Source organism: Ranitomeya variabilis, chromosome 8 (assembly GCF_051348905.1).
Source record: "Ranitomeya variabilis isolate aRanVar5 chromosome 8, aRanVar5.hap1, whole genome shotgun sequence".
NCBI classification, from domain to species: Eukaryota; Metazoa; Chordata; class Amphibia; order Anura; family Dendrobatidae; genus Ranitomeya; species Ranitomeya variabilis.
In genome coordinates this window covers 210,642,958-210,661,665 of record NC_135239.1, presented here as the reverse complement: position 1 = coordinate 210,661,665, position 18,708 = coordinate 210,642,958, and the positions used below count along the sequence as shown (strand labels likewise).

At 54.4% G+C, this 18,708-nt stretch overlaps 2 protein-coding genes across 5 annotated transcripts in view; both read left to right on the top strand.

The window, feature by feature from the left end:
• The window catches only part of IRAK2 (interleukin 1 receptor associated kinase 2), a 42,388-nt gene extending 40,533 nt beyond the window's left edge, over nt 1-1,855 (top strand). For both annotated transcript variants that reach the window (XM_077276766.1, XM_077276767.1), the window contains exon 14: nt 431-1,855. In XM_077276766.1, the coding sequence (XP_077132881.1) occupies nt 431-543 (113 nt within the window). In that variant the 3' untranslated portion in view covers nt 544-1,855. The remainder of the gene's footprint in view (nt 1-430) is intronic.
• TATDN2 (TatD DNase domain containing 2) lies at nt 1,843-18,231 on the top strand. Of its 3 annotated transcripts, none has more exons than XM_077276768.1 (7): nt 1,843-1,931; nt 11,138-11,622; nt 14,826-15,239; nt 16,240-17,004; nt 17,476-17,603; nt 17,680-17,863; nt 18,043-18,231. In XM_077276768.1, the coding sequence occupies exons 2-7, from the start codon at nt 11,152-11,154 to the stop codon at nt 18,181-18,183; spliced, it is 2,103 nt and encodes a 700-aa protein (XP_077132883.1). In that variant the 5' UTR covers nt 1,843-1,931; nt 11,138-11,151; the 3' UTR covers nt 18,184-18,231. The 3 variants fall into 3 exon arrangements, with proteins under 3 accessions (XP_077132883.1, XP_077132884.1, XP_077132885.1); XM_077276769.1 differs by lacking the exon at nt 1,843-1,931 and adding an exon at nt 4,630-4,758 and having other exon boundaries at nt 14,931-15,239; XM_077276770.1 differs by lacking the exon at nt 1,843-1,931 and adding an exon at nt 4,693-4,758.
• The last annotated feature ends 477 nt before the right edge of the window (nt 18,232-18,708 follow it).

Below are 18,708 nucleotides of genomic sequence, written 5' to 3'. Positions count from 1 at the left end.
ACAATTGTCCACGATGTCTTGTACTGACGATGAAGATTTCCCATCACTGGAGCTGAGGGTCCGCGGCCGCCCCCTGATAACAGCACAAAGCATTATCCTCCTCCACCATCTGTACAGGGGGCACAATGCAGTCAGGGGGTAACGTCCTCCTGGAATCACCAAACCCAGACCCCTCCACGAGACGCAGATAGAGAAGTGCGATCCATCACTGCACAGAACACGTCTCCTCCAGAGTCCAGTAGTGGCGGCTTTACACCACTCCATCCGACACTCGGCATTGTGCTTGGTGATGTACGGCTGCATGCTGATGCTCGGCCATTGAAACCCATGTAATGAAGCTCCAGCAGACTGTATAACAAGTCTCCATAACAACGTCATATTTTATGGAATGCGTGTAACTGATCTTTCTTATTTTCTTCTCGTTTTCCAGAAAGCAATGAGCCATCATGGGGAATTGAAATGAATGAAGCCAAGCTGAAGATGATGGAGGAGATCGGACTGTACGAAGACGAGAGGGTGGACAGCTCCGTTCTGTTTGACTGACTTCACTATGTATTGCCCCAACGGTGGCCATTATAGGGCTGAGCATACGCCATTAACACTACTACCTTCTGGGTACCGACTTCATCTACCTCTGCGGGGACTACCTCAACGTCTGCCATGTTCTGGCCCAGCATAGTGGGGTACTCGTCCTACCCCCATCGCACAAGGATAATAAAGCATCATGGCCCCTTGTGTGCTTATGCTGGGGAGGAAGAAGCCTGAGCAAATTTAAAGGAGTTGAATAAAGTGAGAAAAACATGTCCGCTTCCTTCCAGATCCAGCGCCACCCTTGTGTTTGGGCCTAGTGGGAAATTGCTCTTTAATTCCAACCACTTCCATGTAAAGAGAGGGCGGCCATGTTTTTCTATATCCAAACAAAGGCCTCATTCATGTGTAAGTTTGTCCCAGGTACGAGAAAAATGAATTAATTATTTTGATCAGAGTCAGCGCCGAGTGTCATCAGATTTTCTCTTTTGTGGAGGAGAAGAAAAAAATCAGTTTCTCCACCTTCTCCTTTCTGACAGTCCGTGAACATCAGACCTAAATCAGATTTCATCCAAGTGATGTCCGATTTTTTTTAATGGTCCCATAGACTTGTATTGCTGATTTTGAGCCGACCCTCCGTGTCATAGATGTAGTGGGAAAAAAATCGATAAACCGTGTCTTAGTGGACGTGTCCCCCTCACATTACTGACTGAGGGAAGGTTCATCATGAACTGAAGGAACAAGATCCAGCACTCAACAATCACTCCACGTGCCCCCTCGCCAGCTAGGACCCCCGCTGTGGGACTATCTGATGACTCGCAGACACAGTGTATACGTATATACCGGAGGCGGAGGAGCGACACTTTGCAGAGTCAGTAATGTTTCCGGCTTTCACAGGGACTTATATCGGACACTCTGGCACTGAAGTCCAGTTCTGAACATTGGTTTTCTTTTGATATTTGTATATTCTATAGTTATGGGAGACATATATTTGGCGTTGTGATGAAGTGTCGAATGTGACGTATTTATGTGCCTCACTGGGCGGCCTGCACATCAGTCACAAATCAATATGGAACAGATGAAAATATATACATGCCTTGTTTCCTATCTATAGAAAGCTAAGATCGTGATAGGAAATCTGGCATTACTATCTCCCGCCTGGGACCTCCAGGGGCAAAGATATCCTAAAATGTAGGAATCACATAATTTTTGGAGGGACCCTAGCCACATCCCATAGACCAGCCCCTATAGGAGCCCACCAATGGGAGGCCTGTGGGCGTGATATTTACCTGATAAATACTGATTGGGAATGGTAGTCACTGTCAGTCTTGGAGGATCCGGCCGCTGTAGTTCTTTACCATTTCTTCCCGCCATAAAGACCTGAGCAGCTCCTGAGACCACAGGTTTGTACTTCTGTTATCCCTTTGTGTCTCATGTGATTGTATACACTGTAGTGTTTTGTCCCCTTTGTGATATATTTTGTATAGTGTTATAAACATTGCCTGCTTTCCTCAATTTTGGTAACTTACGAGCAATGAAAGGTCTCGTCATTCAGTGTTACTGTCATTTATTTCCACTTAATTTCGTAACTTTTTTAATGATTGTAATTATCGACTTTATATATTGTAATTATTGGTTTTATACATTGTGTAAAATAAATAGAATTGTGTAGTTCATCACATCATCAATGTCGCCTCCAACTTATAGTGGAGAGTATGGGAACCAGTTAAAGGGGTTGTCTAGTCATCTGGCGGAGCGATCAGTAAGGCCCCGGGCACCAATTCATGGTGGGATCGTGTCCAGGCCCTCACATGTCATAGATGGGACAATGGTACAAGTCACTCTGTGGTCAACGCTTGTTTATTCTCATTAGGCCGCGTTCACACACTCAGTATTCTACATCAGTTATTGGAAGCCAAAAGCAGGAGTGGAAAAGTGTCATAGAAACTCCTCACCACTGCTGTACAATACTGACAGAATACTGAGCGTGTGAACAGGGCCTCAATGCACAATACCGGGTGTCGGCTGATAATGCGCCAGTGTAAACAATCCCTTTATGTACCTACTCGTGCATATGAATGGAGGTGGCATTGGATTGTAGTGTCAACCTGAATGTGTGAACAAAGCCATAGTTATAGTTATGATAGTCCCCATTGGGGGGGGATTAGAGAGAGAATGAGAGTGTGTGTATGTGTGTGTGTGTGTGTGTATATATATATATAAAATCTACTATATAATTGTCTAATGGTCACTTCTGTCTGTCACGGATATTCATTGGTCGCGGCCTCTGTCTGTCATGGAAATCCAAGTCGCTGATTGGTCGCGGCAAAACGGCCACGACCAATCAGCGACGGGCACAGTCCGGCGGCAAAATGGCCACTCCTTCCTCCCCGCAGTCAGTGCCCGCTCCATAATCCCCTCCAGTCATCGATCACACAGAGTTAATGACAGCAGTAACGGACCGCGTTATGCTGCGGGAAACGCACTCCGTTACCGCCGCTATTAACCCTTGTGTGACCATCTTTTTTACTATTGATGCTGCCTATGCGGCATCAATAGTTAAAAGATCTAATGTTAAAAATAATAAAAAAAAAAAAAAATCGTTATATACTCACCGGCCGTCGGCCCCTTGAATCCAGAACCGGCCTTTCCTGCTCCTCGCGACGCTCCGGTGACTGCTCCATGCATTGCGGTCTCGCGAGATGATGACGTAGCGGTGTCGCAAGACCGCAATGCACTCTTGGGACCGGAGCGAGCGAGCGAGCAGCGTCGATAACCGCTTCGCCTGGATCCTGGCCAACGGAAGGTGAGTATATAACTATTTTTTATTTTAATTCTTTTTTTTAACAGGGATATGATGCCCACATTGCTATATACTACATGGGCTGTGCAATATAATACGTGGGCTGTGCAATGTACTACGTGGGCTGTGCAACGTACTACGTGGGCTGTGCAACGTACTACGTGGGCTGTGCAACGTACTGCGTGGGCTGTGCAATGTACTACGTGGGCTGTGCAATGTACTACGTGGGCTGTGCAACGTACTACGTGGGCTGTGCAACGTACTGCGTGGGCTGTGCAACGTCCTGCGTGGGCTGTGCAATGTACTACGTGGGCTGTGCAATGTACTACGTGGGCTGTGCAACGTACTGCGTGGGCTGTGCAACGTACTGCGTGGGCTGCGCAACGTACTGCGTGGGCTGCGCAACGTACTACGTGGGCTGCGCAACGTACTACGTGGGCTGCGCAACGTCCTGCGTGGGCTGCGCAACGTCCTGCGTCGGCTGCGCAACGTCCTGCGTGGGCTGCGCAACGTCCTGCGTGGGCTGCGCAACGTCCTGCGTGGGCTGCGCAACGTCCTGCGTGGGCTGCGCAACGTCCTGCGTGGGCTGCGCAACGTCCTGCGTGGGCTGCGCAACGTCCTGCGTGGGCTGTGCAATGTGCTGCGTGGGCTGCGCAATATACTATGTGGCTGTACTATATACTACATGACCGGCCGCGAACAATCAGTGACAGGCGCAGTCTGGCCACGAATTGGCGCAGGATTTGAGCCACGCTTCGGTAATTGGTTTCGGCCGGCTGAATCCTGTGTATTCAATGTATTATTCTAAAATCTTCATAAATAAACTACATACATATTCTAGAGTACCCGATGCGTTAGAATCGGGCTACCAGCTAGTATATATATATATTTTTACTTTAGCCCATTTCTGTTTACATACACATGGGCTATACCGTAGTGACGGCGTTGTGCATAGCAACCATTCAGGTGTTTGCTTTCTATTTCCAAAATGAAAGCTGTGATCTGATTGGGCCGCCCCATACCTAGACACCAATCAGATTGCAAAAGCCTGATAATGAAAGCAGCGATCTGATAGGCCGCAGCACTGATCGCCCCGCTATAGATGCCTCGCGTGTGCGGCCCCGTCCTCTCTATGACACAGTCTCGGGTGAACACTGGGGACATTTCTCTACTTCACTGTAAATTTTACTAGAACAAACTGGTTATCAGCGTGTACTTGTCAGCCAATCAATCCGCATCACTTTCATCAACCAATAGGAGAGCCGAACAATAAGGCGGACAAGTTTTCTGACGAATAAACGAGCAGAACAGGAGGGGGTGGGGCGGTGTCGCGCTAGGGTTCAGCCAATCACTGTTAGGCGTTCTAGGGGGCGCTGGGCTGCGGAAGGCGGAGAGCAGAGTTCTCGGGGCGGCGGTGCTGTGCGGCAGTAAGTTCGGGGGGCGCTCCCGGCACGGGTGGTGCGCATGTGTGAGAGGGGCGCCCGGTGGAACTCGGGTCTCGGAGCTTTGTAGTTTGCGTACAGTTCACGGGTTCAGCTGTCGGTTCTGTGCAAACACCAAAAAGGCAGTGAGCTGCTGGGACTAGTAGTACCACAGAGCAGGCCCTGATAGAGCAGTGCGGGCCCCGGGCAGAACGGTCATAGTTAATGCTGGTAAACCGGGGAGTACGCCGAGCGTCTGCGGCAGAGCGCACTGTGGGACCTCGGGGAAGTTCACACCCAGCGTCTTAGGCTACGTTCACATTTGCGGTCAGCGCCGCAGCGTCGGGCGCCGCAGCGGCGCCGCATGCGTCATGCGCCCCTATACTTAACATGGGGGCGCATGGACATGCGTTGTGCTGCGTTTTGCGCCGCATGGCCGCAAGCGTTGGACGCAAGAAACGCTTCAAGTTGCATTTTTTTTGCGTCCAACTTGCGGGCAAAAACGACGCATGCGGCGCAAAACGCAGCGTTTTAGCGTGCGTTTTGCCGCGTTTTTGTTTGCGTTGTGCGCTGCGGCGCCGACGCTGCGGCGCACAACGCAAATGTGAACGTAGCCTTAGTTCCGTTTTGTTTTGTCCTCCCCCCGCCCCCACCAGAACAATGCAGGACAATTCCGCATAAAACTGCATTTCTTCATGGTGCTTCTTATGCAGGGTTTGTGTATAAAGCTCCTTCTGTCCCATCAATATTGATTAAAAAGAAAGTTACAAAAGGGGAAAAGAAGCGACGTGTGAACGAGACGTCTAAAGGCGCATAAAATAATTTTTTTTTACCTTTTATAAGGCTGGTTTATCACTGTCCTATCATTATGGCCGATCATCAGTGTCTGCTCTGTGGGGGGCGGGTGTCAGACCACGCCGTCAGTGTCTGCCCTGTGGGGGGCGGGTGTCAGACCCCCGACCACTCCGTCAGTGTCTGCTCTGTGGGGGGCGGGTGTCAGACCCCCCCGACCACTCCGTCAGTGTCTGCTCTGTGGGGGGCGGGTGTTAGACCCCCGACCACTCCGTCAGTGTCTGCTCTGTGGGGGGCGGGTGTCAGACCCCCGACCACTCCGTCAGTGTCTGCTCTGTGGGGGGCGGGTGTCAGACCCCCCCGACCACTCCGTCAGTGTCTGCTCTGTGGGGGGCGGGTGTCAGACCCCCGACCACTCCGTCAGTGTCTGCTCTGTGGGGGGCGGGTGTCAGACCCCCGACCACTCCGTCAGTGTCTGCTCTGTGGGGGGCGGGTGTCAGACCCCCCCGACCACTCCGTCAGTGTCTGCTCTGTGGGGGGCGGGTGTCAGACCCCCGACCACTCCGTCAGTGTCTGCTCTGTGGGGGGCGGGTGTCAGACCCCCGACCACTCCGTCAGTGTCTGCTCTGTGGGGGGCGGGTGTCAGACCCCCGACCACTCCGTCAGTGTCTGCTCTGTGGGGGGCGGGTGTCAGACCCCCCCGACCACTCCGTCAGTGTCTGCTCTGTGGGGGGCGGGTGTCAGACCCCCGACCACTCCGTCAGTGTCTGCTCTGTGGGGGGCGGGTGTCAGACCCCCGACCACTCCGTCAGTGTCTGCTCTGTGGGGGGCGGGTGTCAGACCCCCGACCACTCCGTCAGTGTCTGCTCTGTGGGGGGCGGGTGTCAGACCCCCCCGACCACGCCGTCAGTGTCTGCCCTGTGGGGGGCGGGTGTCAGACCCCCGACCACTCCGTCAGTGTCTGCTCTGTGGGGGGCGGGTGTCAGACCCCCCCGACCACTCCGTCAGTGTCTGCTCTGTGGGGGGCGGGTGTTAGACCCCCGACCACTCCGTCAGTGTCTGCTCTGTGGGGGGCGGGTGTCAGACCCCCGACCACTCCGTCAGTGTCTGCTCTGTGGGGGGCGGGTGTCAGACCCCCCCGACCACTCCGTCAGTGTCTGCTCTGTGGGGGGCGGGTGTCAGACCCCCCCGACCACTCCGTCAGTGTCTGCTCTGTGGGGGGCGGGTGTTAGACCCCCGACCACTCCGTCAGTGTCTGCCCTGTGGGGGGCGGGTGTCAGACCCCCCCGACCACTCCGTCAGTGTCTGCTCTGTGGGGGGCGGGTGTTAGACCCCCGACCACTCAGTCAGTGTCTGCTCTGTGGGGGGCGGGTGTCAGACCCCCGACCACTCCGTCAGTGTCTGCTCTGTGGGGGGCGGGTGTCAGACCCCCCCGACCACTCCGTCAGTGTCTGCTCTGTGGGGGGCGGGTGTTAGACCCCCGACCACTCCGTCAGTGTCTGCTCTGTGGGGGGCGGGTGTCAGACCCCCCCGACCACTCCGTCAGTGTCTGCTCTGTGGGGGGCGGGTGTCAGACCCCCCCGACCACTCCGTCAGTGTCTGCTCTGTGGGGGGCGGGTGTTAGACCCCCGACCACTCCGTCAGTGTCTGCTCTGTGGGGGGCGGGTGTCAGACCCCCGACCACTCCGTCAGTGTCTGCTCTGTGGGGGGCGGGTGTCAGACCCCCCCGACCACTCCGTCAGTGTCTGCTCTGTGGGGGGCGGGTGTTAGACCCCCGACCACTCCGTCAGTGTCTGCTCTGTGGGGGGCGGGTGTCAGACCCCCCCGACCACTCCGTCAGTGTCTGCTCTGTGGGGGGCGGGTGTCAGACCCCCCGACCACTCCGTCAGTGTCTGCTCTGTGGGGGGCGGGTGTCAGACCCCCCCGACCACGCCGTCAGTGTCTGCTCTGTGGGGGGCGGGTGTTAGACCCCCGACCACTCCGTCAGTGTCTGCTCTGTGGGGGGCGGGTGTCAGACCCCCCCGACCACTCCGTCAGTGTCTGCTCTGTGGGGGGCGGGTGTCAGACCCCCCGACCACTCCGTCAGTGTCTGCTCTGTGGGGGGCGGGTGTCAGACCCCCCCGACCACTCCGTCAGTGTCTGCTCTGTGGGGGGCGGGTGTCAGACCACCGACTACTCCGTCAGTTTCTGCTTTGTGGGGGGCGGGTGTCAGACCCCCGACCACTCCGTCAGTTTCTTCTCTGTGGGGGGCGGGTGTTAGACCCCCGACCACTCCGTCAGTGTCTGCTCTGTGGGGGGCGGGTGTTAGACCCCCGACCACTCCGTCAGTGTCTGCTCTGTGGGGGGCGGGTGTCAGACCCCCCCGACCACTCCGTCAGTGTCTGCTCTGTGGGGGGCGGGTGTCAGACCCCCCCGACCACTCCATCAGTGTCTGCTCTGTGGGGGGCGGGTGTTAGACCCCCGACCACTCCGTCAGTGTCTGCTCTGTGGGGGGCGGGTGTCAGACCCCCCGACCACTCCGTCAGTGTCTGCTCTGTGGGGGGCGGGTGTCAGACCCCCCCCCGACCACTCCGTCAGTGTCTGCTCTGTGGGGGGCGGGTGTCAGACCACCGACTACTCCGTCAGTTTCTGCTCTGTGGGGGGCGGGTGTCAGACCCCCGACCACTCCGTCAGTGTCTGCTCTGTGGGGGGCGGGTGTTAGACCCCCGACCACTCCGTCAGTGTCTGCTCTGTGGGGGGCGGGTGTCAGACCCCCCCGACCACTCCGTCAGTGTCTGCTCTGTGGGGGGCGGGTGTCAGACCCCCCCGACCACTCCGTCAGTGTCTGCTCTGTGGGGGGCGGGTGTCAGACCCCCGACCACTCCGTCAGTGTCTGCTCTGTGGGGGGCGGGTGTCAGACCCCCCCGACCACTCCGTCAGTGTCTGCTCTGTGGGGGGCGGGTGTCAGACCCCCGACCACTCAGTCAGTGTCTGCTCTGTGGGGGGCGGGTGTCAGACCCCCGACCACTCCGTCAGTGTCTGCTCTGTGGGGTGCGGGTGTCAGACCCCCGACCACTCAGTCAGTGTCTACTCTGTGGGGGGCGGGTGTAAGACCCCCGACCACTCAGTGTCTGCTCTGTGGGGGGCGGGTGTTAGACCCCCAACCACTCCGTCAGTGTCTGCTCTGTGGGGGGCGGGTGTCAGACCCCCGACCACTCCGTCAGTGTCTGCTCTGTGGGGGGCGGGTGTCAGACCCCCGACCACTCCGTCAGTGTCTGCTCTGTGGGGGGCGGGTGTCAGACCCCCGACCACTCCGTCAGTGTCTGCTCTGTGGGGGGCGGGTGTCAGACACCCGACCACTCAGTCAGTGTCTGCTCTGTGGGGGGCGGGTGTTAGACCCCCGACCACTCAGTCAGTGCTCTGTGGGGGGCGGGTGTCAGACCCCCCCGACCACTCAGTCAGTGTCTGCTCTGTGGGGGGCGGGTGTCAGACCCCCGACCACTCCGTCAGTGTCTGCTCTGTGGGGGGCGGGTGTCAGACCCCCCCGACCACTCCGTCAGTGTCTGCTCTGTGGGGGGCGGGTGTTAGACCCCCGACCACTCCGTCAGTGTCTGCTCTGTGGGGGGCGGGTGTCAGACCCCCCCGACCACTCCGTCAGTGTCTGCTCTGTGGGGGGCGGGTGTCAGACCCCCCGACCACTCCGTCAGTGTCTGCTCTGTGGGGGGCGGGTGTCAGACCCCCCCGACCACTCAGTCAGTGTCTGCTCTGTGGGGGGCGGGTGTAAGACCCCCGACCACTCTGTCTGCTCTGTGGGGGGCGGGTGTTAGACCCCCAACCACTCCGTCAGTGTCTGCTCTGTGGGGGGCGGGTGTCAGACCCCCGACCACTCCGTCAGTGTCTGCTCTGTGGGGGGCGGGTGTCAGACCCCCGACCACTCCGTCAGTGTCTGCTCTGTGGGGGGCGGGTGTCAGACCCCCGACCACTCCGTCAGTGTCTGCTCTGTGGGGGGCGGGTGTCAGACACCTGACCACTCAGTCAGTGTCTGCTCTGTGGGGGGCGGGTGTTAGACCCCCGACCACTCAGTCAGTGCTCTGTGGGGGGCGGGTGTCAGACCCCCCCGACCACTCAGTCAGTGTCTGCTCTGTGGGGGGCGGGTGTCAGACCCCCGACCACTCAGTCAGTGTCTGCTCTGTGGGGGGCGGGTGTCAGACCCCCGACCACTCAGTCAGTGTCTGCTCTGTGGGGGGCGGGTGTCAGACCCCCGACCACTCCGTCAGTGTCTGCTCTGTGGGGGGCTTGTCAGACCCCCCCGACCACTCCGTCAGTGTCTGCTCTGTGGGGGGCGGGTGTCAGACCCCCGACCACTCCGTCAGTGTCTGCTCTGTGGGGTGCGAGTGTCAGACCCCCGACCACTCAGTCAGTGTCTGCTCTGTGGGGGGCGGGTGTCAGACCCCCGGCCACTCAGTGTCTGCTCTGTGGGGGGCGGATGTTAGACCCCCGACCACTCCGTCAGTGTCTGCTCTGTGGGGGGCGGGTGTCAGACCCCCGACCACTCCGTCAGTGTCTGCTCTGTGGGGGGCGGGTGTCAGACCCCCGACCACTCCGTCAGTGTCTGCTCTGTGGGGGGCGGGTGTCAGACCCCCGACCACTCAGTCAGTGTCTGCTCTGTGGGGTGCGGGTGTCAGACCCCCGACCACTCCGTCAGTGCTCTGTGGGGGGCGGGTGTCAGACCCCCGACCACTCAGTCAGTGTCTGCTCTGTAGGGGGGCGGGTGTCAGACCCCCGGCCACTCAGTGTCTGCTCTGTGGGGGGCGGATGTTAGACCCCCGACCACTCCGTCAGTGTCTGCTCTGTGGGGGGCGGGTGTCAGACCCCCGACCACTCCGTCAGTGTCTGCTCTGTGTGGGGCGGGTGTCAGACCCCCGACCACTCCGTCAGTGTCTGCTCTGTGGGGGGCGGGTGTCAGACCCCCGACCACTCCGTCAGTGTCTGCTCTGTGGGGGGCGGGTGTCAGACCCCCGACCACTCCGTCAGTGTCTGCTCTGTGGGGGGCGGGTGTCAGACCCCCGACCACTCAGTCAGTGTCTGCTCTGTGGGGTGCGGGTGTCAGACCCCCGACCACTCAGTCAGTGTCTGCTCTGTGGGGTGCGGGTGTCAGACCCCCGACCACTCCGTCAGTGTCTGCTCTGGGGGGGGCGGGTGTCAGACCCCCCCGACCACTCCGTCAGTGTCTGCTCTGCGGGGGTTCGGGTGTCAGACCCCCGACCACTCAGTGTCTGCTCTGCGGGGTGTGGGTGACAGGTATAATTTATTGCAGATTTACCGCTGTGGTTTTTCTGCAGCAACACAGGGTGCTGGTGACGGATCCTGAGCGGCTGCAGCGGAGCTGCGTGTGAGCGCGGATTAATGGCTCTCACTCATTATATCACATTTTCCATTATAGGCGCAGGATGGATTTTTGGTGTTTATGTTGCAGCGTTTTTCTAGTATTGACATCTGGTAGAGATCTGGACATATTGGGGTCCCCTCCCCCATTTAGGGTGTCCAGAAAGGATGACGAGTTGCTGAATGTCTTCTTTACACTTGTGACTAATGATTACTTTTTTTTTTTTAGCTCTTAAAGTCATCATGGCAGACAGGAGCGGTTCACGGAAGCATAGATGGCTGAGCCCGCCCGAGGTATCTCCTCGCAAATATCGGAAGAGCAGCAAGTCACGGACAGTCAGTCACAGCCGAGAGCGTAATGCAGAGAGTCACAGCCGAGAGCGCGATGATGGGAGTCGCAGCCGAGAGCGCGATGCAGAGAGTCGCAGCCGAGAGCGCGATGATGAGAGTCGCAGCCGAGAGCGCGATGCAGAGAGTCGCAGCCGAGAGCGCGATAATGAGAGTCGCAGCCGAGAGCGCGATGATGAGAGTCGCAGCCAGTCCCGAGAGCAGCGCGTGATCTTCTCTCCCCTGCAGAGTACGCCCAGGCGCCGGCCGGATGTCGGCACCGGGGTCCGCTCTACTGTGAGGGCCCAGAGGAGACAAATGGACGGAGTCCAATCCCACAGAACTGCCACCCACATAGAGACATCAGAGGCTTCGCCGGAGAAAGAGGTACTTCAGTAGCAATATTCAGGGGTCTGGCTATAGAGACCACCACAATATCAAGATTGGGGATCCCAAAGTCCTTTGTGAATGCTGTTGTAGCGAGTATGTGTGACCACTGCAGTGGAGTAACTAGAGTTTGACGGGCCCCTGTGCAAGATTCGGACCGGGCCCCCCATGATATATATGTATATGCCCCCCCATCCTGATGTTTATCTTCTTCATTCTAGTATATGTTCCCTGTTCTGCCGCTGTTCTTTAATGAATAGAAAAATATAAACCATTATAATCACCAAGGATGTACATAGAAGTCAAGACTCCATATCAGAAGTATAATGCACTCCCCATAGTCCTCCATATAGTATAATGCACAGCCCATAGTCCTCCATACAGTATAATGCACCCCCATAGTCCTCCATATAGTATAATGTACAGCCCGTAGTCCTCCATGTAGTGTAATGCACAGCCCATAGCCCCTGCATGTAGTGTAATGCACAGCCCATAGCCCCTACATGTAGTGTAATGCACAGCCCATAGCCCCTACATGTAGTGTAATGCATAGCCAGCCCATAGCCCCTGCATGTAGTGTAATGCACAGCCCATAGTCTTCCATGTAGTGTAATGCACAGCCCATAGTCTTCCATGTAGTGTAATGCACAGCCCATAGTTCTCCATGTAATATAATGCACAGCCCATAGTCCTCCATGTAGTATAATGCACAGCCCATAGTCCTCCATGTAGTGTAATGCACAGCCCATAGCCTCTGCATGTAGTGTAATGCACAGCCCATAGCCCCTGCATGTAGTGTAATGCACAGCCCATAGCCCCCTGCATGTAGTGTAATGCACAGCCCATAGCCCCCTGCATGTAGTGTAATGCACAGCCCATAGCCCCTGCATGTAGTGTAATGCACAGCCCATAGTCTTCCATGTAGTATAATGCACAGCCCATAGTCTCCTATACAGTATAATGCACAGCCCATAGTCTCCTATACAGTATAATGCACAGCCCATAGTCCTCCATGTAGTATAATGCACAGCCCATAGTCCTCCATGTAGTATAATGCACAGCCCATAGTCCTCCATGTAGTATAATGCACAGCCCATAGTCCTCCATGTAGTATAATGCACAGCCCATAGTCCTCCATGTAGTATAATGCACAGCCCATAGTCCTCCATGTAGTATAATGCACAGCCCATAGTCCTCCATGTAGTATAATGCACAGCCCATAGTCCTCCATGTAGTGTAATGCACAGCCCATAGTCCTCCATGTAGTGTAATGCACAGCCCATAGTCCTCCATGTAGTGTAATGCACAGCACATAGTCCTCCATGTAGTGTAATGCACAGCACATAGTCCTCCATGTAGTGTAATGCACAGCCCATAGTCCTCCATGTAGTGTAATGCACAGCACATAGTCCTCCATGTAGTGTAATGCACAGCCCATAGTCCTCCATGTAGTATAATGCACAGCCCATAGTCCTCCATGTAGTGTAATGCACAGCCCATAGTCCTCCATACAGTATAATGCACAGCCCATAGTCCTCCATGTAGTGTAATGCACAGCCGATAGTCCTCCATGTAGTGTAATGCACAGCCCATAGTCCTCCATGTAGTGTAATGCACAGCCCATAGTCCTCCATGTAGTATAATGCACTCCCCATAGTCCTCCATGTAGTGTAATGCACAGCCCATAGTCCTCCATGTAGTGTAATGCACAGCACATAGTCCTCCATGTAGTGTAATGCACAGCACATAGTCCTCCATGTAGTGTAATGCACAGCCCATAGTCCTCCATGTAGTGTAATGCACAGCACATAGTCCTCCATGTAGTGTAATGCACAGCCCATAGTCCTCCATGTAGTATAATGCACAGCCCATAGTCCTCCATGTAGTGTAATGCACAGCCCATAGTCCTCCATACAGTATAATGCACAGCCCATAGTCCTCCATGTAGTGTAATGCACAGCCGATAGTCCTCCATGTAGTGTAATGCACAGCCCATAGTCCTCCATGTAGTGTAATGCACAGCCCATAGCCCCTGCATGTAGTGTAATGCACAGCCCATAGTCTTCCATGTAGTATAATGCACAGCCCATAGTCTTCTATACAGTATAATGCACAGCCCATAGTCCTCCATGTAGTATAATGCACTCCCCATAGTCCTCCATGTAGTGTAATGCACAGCCCATAGTCCTCCATACAGTATAATGCACAGCCCATAGTCCTCCATGTAGTATAATGCACTCCCCATAGTCCTCCATGTAGTGTAATGCACAACCCATAGTCCTCCATGTAGTATAATGCACAGCACATAGTCCTCCATGTAGTATAATGCACAGCCCATAGTCCTCCATGTAGTATAATGCACAGCCCATAGTCCTCCATGTAGTATAATGCACAGCCCATAGTCATCCATGTAGTATAATGCACAGCCCATAGTCCTCCATGTAGTATAATGCACAGCCCATAGTCCTCCATGTAGTATAATGCACTCCCCATAGTCCTCCATGTAGTGTAATGCACAGCCCATAGTCCTCCATACAGTATAATGCACAGCCCATAGTCCTCCATGTAGTATAATGCACTCCCCATAGTCCTCCATGTAGTGTAATGCACAGCCCATAGTCCTCCATACAGTATAATGCACAGCCCATAGTCCTCCATGTAGTATAATGCACAGCCCATAGTCCTCCATGTAGTGTAATGCACAGCCCATAGTCCTCCATGTAGTATAATGCACAGCCCATAGTCCTCCATGTAGTATAATGCACTCCCCATAGTCCTCCATACAGTATAATGCACAGCCCATAGTCCTCCATGTAGTATAATGCACTCCCCATAGTCCTCCATACAGTATAATGCACAGCCCATAGTCCTCCATGTAGTATAATGCACTCCCCATAGTCCTCCATGTAGTGTAATGCACAGCCCATAGTCCTCCATACAGTATAATGCACAGCCCATAGTCCTCCATGTAGTATAATGCACAGCCCATAGTCCTCCATGTAGTGTAATGCACAACCCATAGTCCTCCATGTAGTATAATGCACAGCCCATAGTCCTCCATGTAGTATAATGCACTCCCCATAGTCCTCCATACAGTATAATGCACAGCCCATAGTCCTCCATGTAGTATAATGCACAGCCCATGATCGGTGTAATTTTCTCTTGTGCCCACAAACGACTAAGATTCCACATTTTCTCTCCAGCGCGATCACCAGGAGCAGAGAAATATTGACTCTAATAGGAGATCGAGTAATGAAGAGATGAGACAGCGAAGCTTGAAAATCAAAGTGCCTTCTCTCCTGTTCCAGAGGGCATTCAATGACATCCTGGGGACGCCCCGGAGAGCGCGGGACAGCGAGACCAGGCGTTCACATGAAAGAAAACCAGTGGAAAAAAGTATTCGCTCTGATCCAGAAGATTCGCCTCCGCTCCGCTCAACCCCAAAATCCACAGTCTCCAAGAAGGAAGTTGTGGGAGACCGGAAACAGAGCAGCGACGACAGAAAGCGAGCGCCCAGCCCGAGACGCACGGTCATCAATGTGACTCCCAGACCCGAAGCCAAAGTCCCGCAGGAAAACCCCCGACTTGTGTTCTTACATGAAGACAGCGATGATGATGTGAGTACAACAGTAAGTCCTTAAAGGGCACCTGTCACCCCGTTTTTTCAGTATGAGATAAAAATACCGTTAAATAGGGCCTGAGCTGTGCTTTACAATAGTGTATTTTGTGTACCCTGATTCCCCCACCCATGCTGCCGAGATCGCGGCGGCCATTTTCCTGAAGCCGAGATGCGATAACCAGGGGAATAGCGCAGATCATGCTCTTTTTCTTCACCTGCGCAGTGGATTCGGCAGTTGGGCATGCGCAAACCACTACGCCACCAACGGAAAGATAAGCAAGATCTGGGGGAAGAAACAGAGATTTCACCACGCCCATTTGACCAGACCACCTCGATTGACAGGCGAAAATGGCGACTTTGGTAAGGTATTTCGGCAGCATAGGTGGGGAATCGGGGTCCACAAAATACACTATTGTCCAGCACAGCTCAGGCCCTATTTAACGGTATTTTTATCTCATACTGAAAAAACGGGGTGACAGGTTCCCTTTAAAGGGGTTGTCTGGGGTTGGGATCCTGATGCTTGCACTTAGGAAAGGTCATCAGTATAATCGGGGTCTGATGTTCGGCACCTCCACAGTCCTCTGTAGCTCTGGTGATGTGTAAAGTGCACGGGCCCAAAGCTCGGTGCAGTGTCACATTCTGGTGCTGCGGCTCCTAGTGAAGTCAGTGGGATCCTACCTTTAGTACCTAGACCTACCACTACACCGTGTATGACTCTGTACATTGTGTCCATCCATCCCCCCCTGGAGGAGCACAGAGCTGATCGGTGGGGTGCGGTGTGCCGGACCCCCACCGGATTATTCACATTGTGGAAACGCTGATCCCATCAATTAACCCTCTCACTGCCGCTATCACGGCTAATGGAGGCTATGTGCAGGGAGCCATGATCACAGGCCGGGACCAGATCAAGGCCATAATGCTCGCTCATTGTTTATCGGTGGGGGAGACACATTTCCATTTCTGAGATAACAGACCGTAATCATTACCTATTTTTGCAGGTAGCAGAAAAGGATCCTTCTATCGGAAGTGACTTCTCCGACGTAGAAGACGTGGGGCCGCTGGCCAGATTTTCTCAGGATGACAATTTCCCGCCTTGCTGTTCTATAAATGATCGCCAGTTTGAAAGTCTCTGGGAGCGTTACACCGAGCCGATCATCCCCGTCTACAGACCCCCCGCAGAACATGGCACCTGGCGCCAGAAAGAGCAAGACAGCAGCTACGCGTCGGAACCTTCCCTGCTGGACAGCAGTCGCCTCAGCGCGTCCAGCGACAACGTCAGCCCCATAGTAAGGAGCCACAAGCGATACGAGTCTTCTGACGACGCCTGGACCTCTGGTCGCACCACCAAGTCCGGCAGACGGACTCTGGAAATTCCCTCTACGAGTTCGGACTCCAAGTTCCTGCCTGGAGGCTTCATAGACACCCACTGCCACCTGGACATGCTCTACTCCAGACTGGCGCACAGGTCGTCCTTCGCGGACCTCCGGGAACAGTTCACCTCCACCTTCCCCCGGGAGTTTCAGGGCTGCATCACCGATTACTGCGATCCTCGCACGCTGCACAGGCTTCCATGGGATCAGGTGCTGAACGAGGACTTGGTGTGGGGGGCATTTGGCTGCCACCCCCACTTCGCTCAGTATTACGATAAGTACCTGCATGAAGACATGATGATGGCTCTGCGGCACCCGAAAGCCATCGCCTTCGGAGAAATGGGTCTGGACTATTCCCATAAGTGTTCCACGGAGATCGCAGACCAGATCATGGTGAGGAATTACTTTCTGTAGACTTATTTTTTATTATTCTGCTGTAACCTGTGTAGCCCCCCCACCCAACCCCCATCCCGCTTCTTCCTGATCTCTGCTTGCTGTCATTTAATAGTTACACAGAGGCGTATGGCTCCAATAACTGGACGGTAAGGGGCCGTGCGCCGGTGTCCATCACATGATCGGGATAGATCCTGTATAAAGTGGGATCAGACTACGGCATTTGTAGTCTTACCATGGAAAGGGGTCTTTGTGATCTGCCCCGATCAGTGATATATGAGCCCCCCCCCCCATGTATTATACAATATTTAAGGTTTCTATTAAATACCAGTAAGCAGAATTCTTTAAAATCATGAAAAATGTGGTGGTGTGTTTGCTGCGGGTTACAGCACGTCTGCGGGGGATTTCGTTTTTGTTGCACTTTATTATCAGGTTTACTAATAACATTCCTCTGTTTTTCCACCCGAGCAGGTTTTCGAGAAGCAGCTGAAGCTGGTGGTGCAGTTGGGGAAACCTCTGGTCATTCACTGTCGGGGTGCGGACAAGGACTTGTTCAAAATATTGAAAAAATGGCTTCCTCGAGACTACAAGATACACCGGTGAGTTACCTTCCCTGTCCGATCTCCATGTTCACGTGCTTGGTCTGGACCCTCGGTAACATCTCCTTCTCCGCAGGCACTGCTTCACCGGCAGCTACCAAGACATCGAGCCATTTCTGGAGGAGTTCCCGAACATGATGGTGGGCTTCACCGCCGTCCTGACGTATCCTTCTGCTGTGGCACCGCGAGACGCCGTTACAAAAATCCCCTTGGACCGGCTGATTGTGGAGACGGACGCCCCATATTTCGTTCCTAAACAGGTAATGGGAGACATCTGTTTGGAGTGAACACTACTACCCCCACTATGCACAGTAGCAGAGCTTCCTCCGTGCAGACACTGAACCAGCAGGCGGCGTCCATCAGTGTGACATCATATCCCAGCGATCTGTGTATGTGTCACTAATGATACTTTTTTTTTTTTTTTTTTCCTTTTCTTTAGGTACCTAAACACGTCTGTAAATTTTCGCACCCCGGTCTCGCCATACACACCGTTCACGAAATCGCCAGGCTACAAAACTTACCCATCAAAAGCGTCATGTCAAAATTACGGGAGAACACGTACCGGATCTATAGTGTATAGTACCGCTCTCTGTGATGCCTTGTTTTAATAAAACTTGAAATTAGAGAAGATTTCTGTCCAGTGCCTTTTTTTTTCCTGTTAAGGTCTCATAAAAAAAACTACAAATGAAAAATCTTTTTTTGTTTTTTTTAAGATTTCTTTGCTATGTAATGGTATTAAAGACGATTTCACTTTTCTGGGGTACAGTGGGCCCCCACTAATAAAATCACCAGATATCAGTGATCCGCTCTGTTCAGGTGGATGACGAAATGCAACTAGTGAAGTGCTGAGTATTCAGGAGCTGAGACTGGCAGCCTGCGCCTAGGGCAACACGTGGTGTAAAACATTGCATAGAAGACTGATAGCTGCAGCTGCATCCCCCTCCTCCCAAAGTAGAGGCGAGGAGGGGGATGTAGCTGCATCTTCTTTCTATAATCGGGTATGCAGGGAGGGGAGAGGAGCGGGATGCAACTGCAGCTTCTCCCCTCCCAACATACCTGATCATAGAAAGAAGCTGCAGCTACGTTCCTCTCCTCTCCTTCCTGC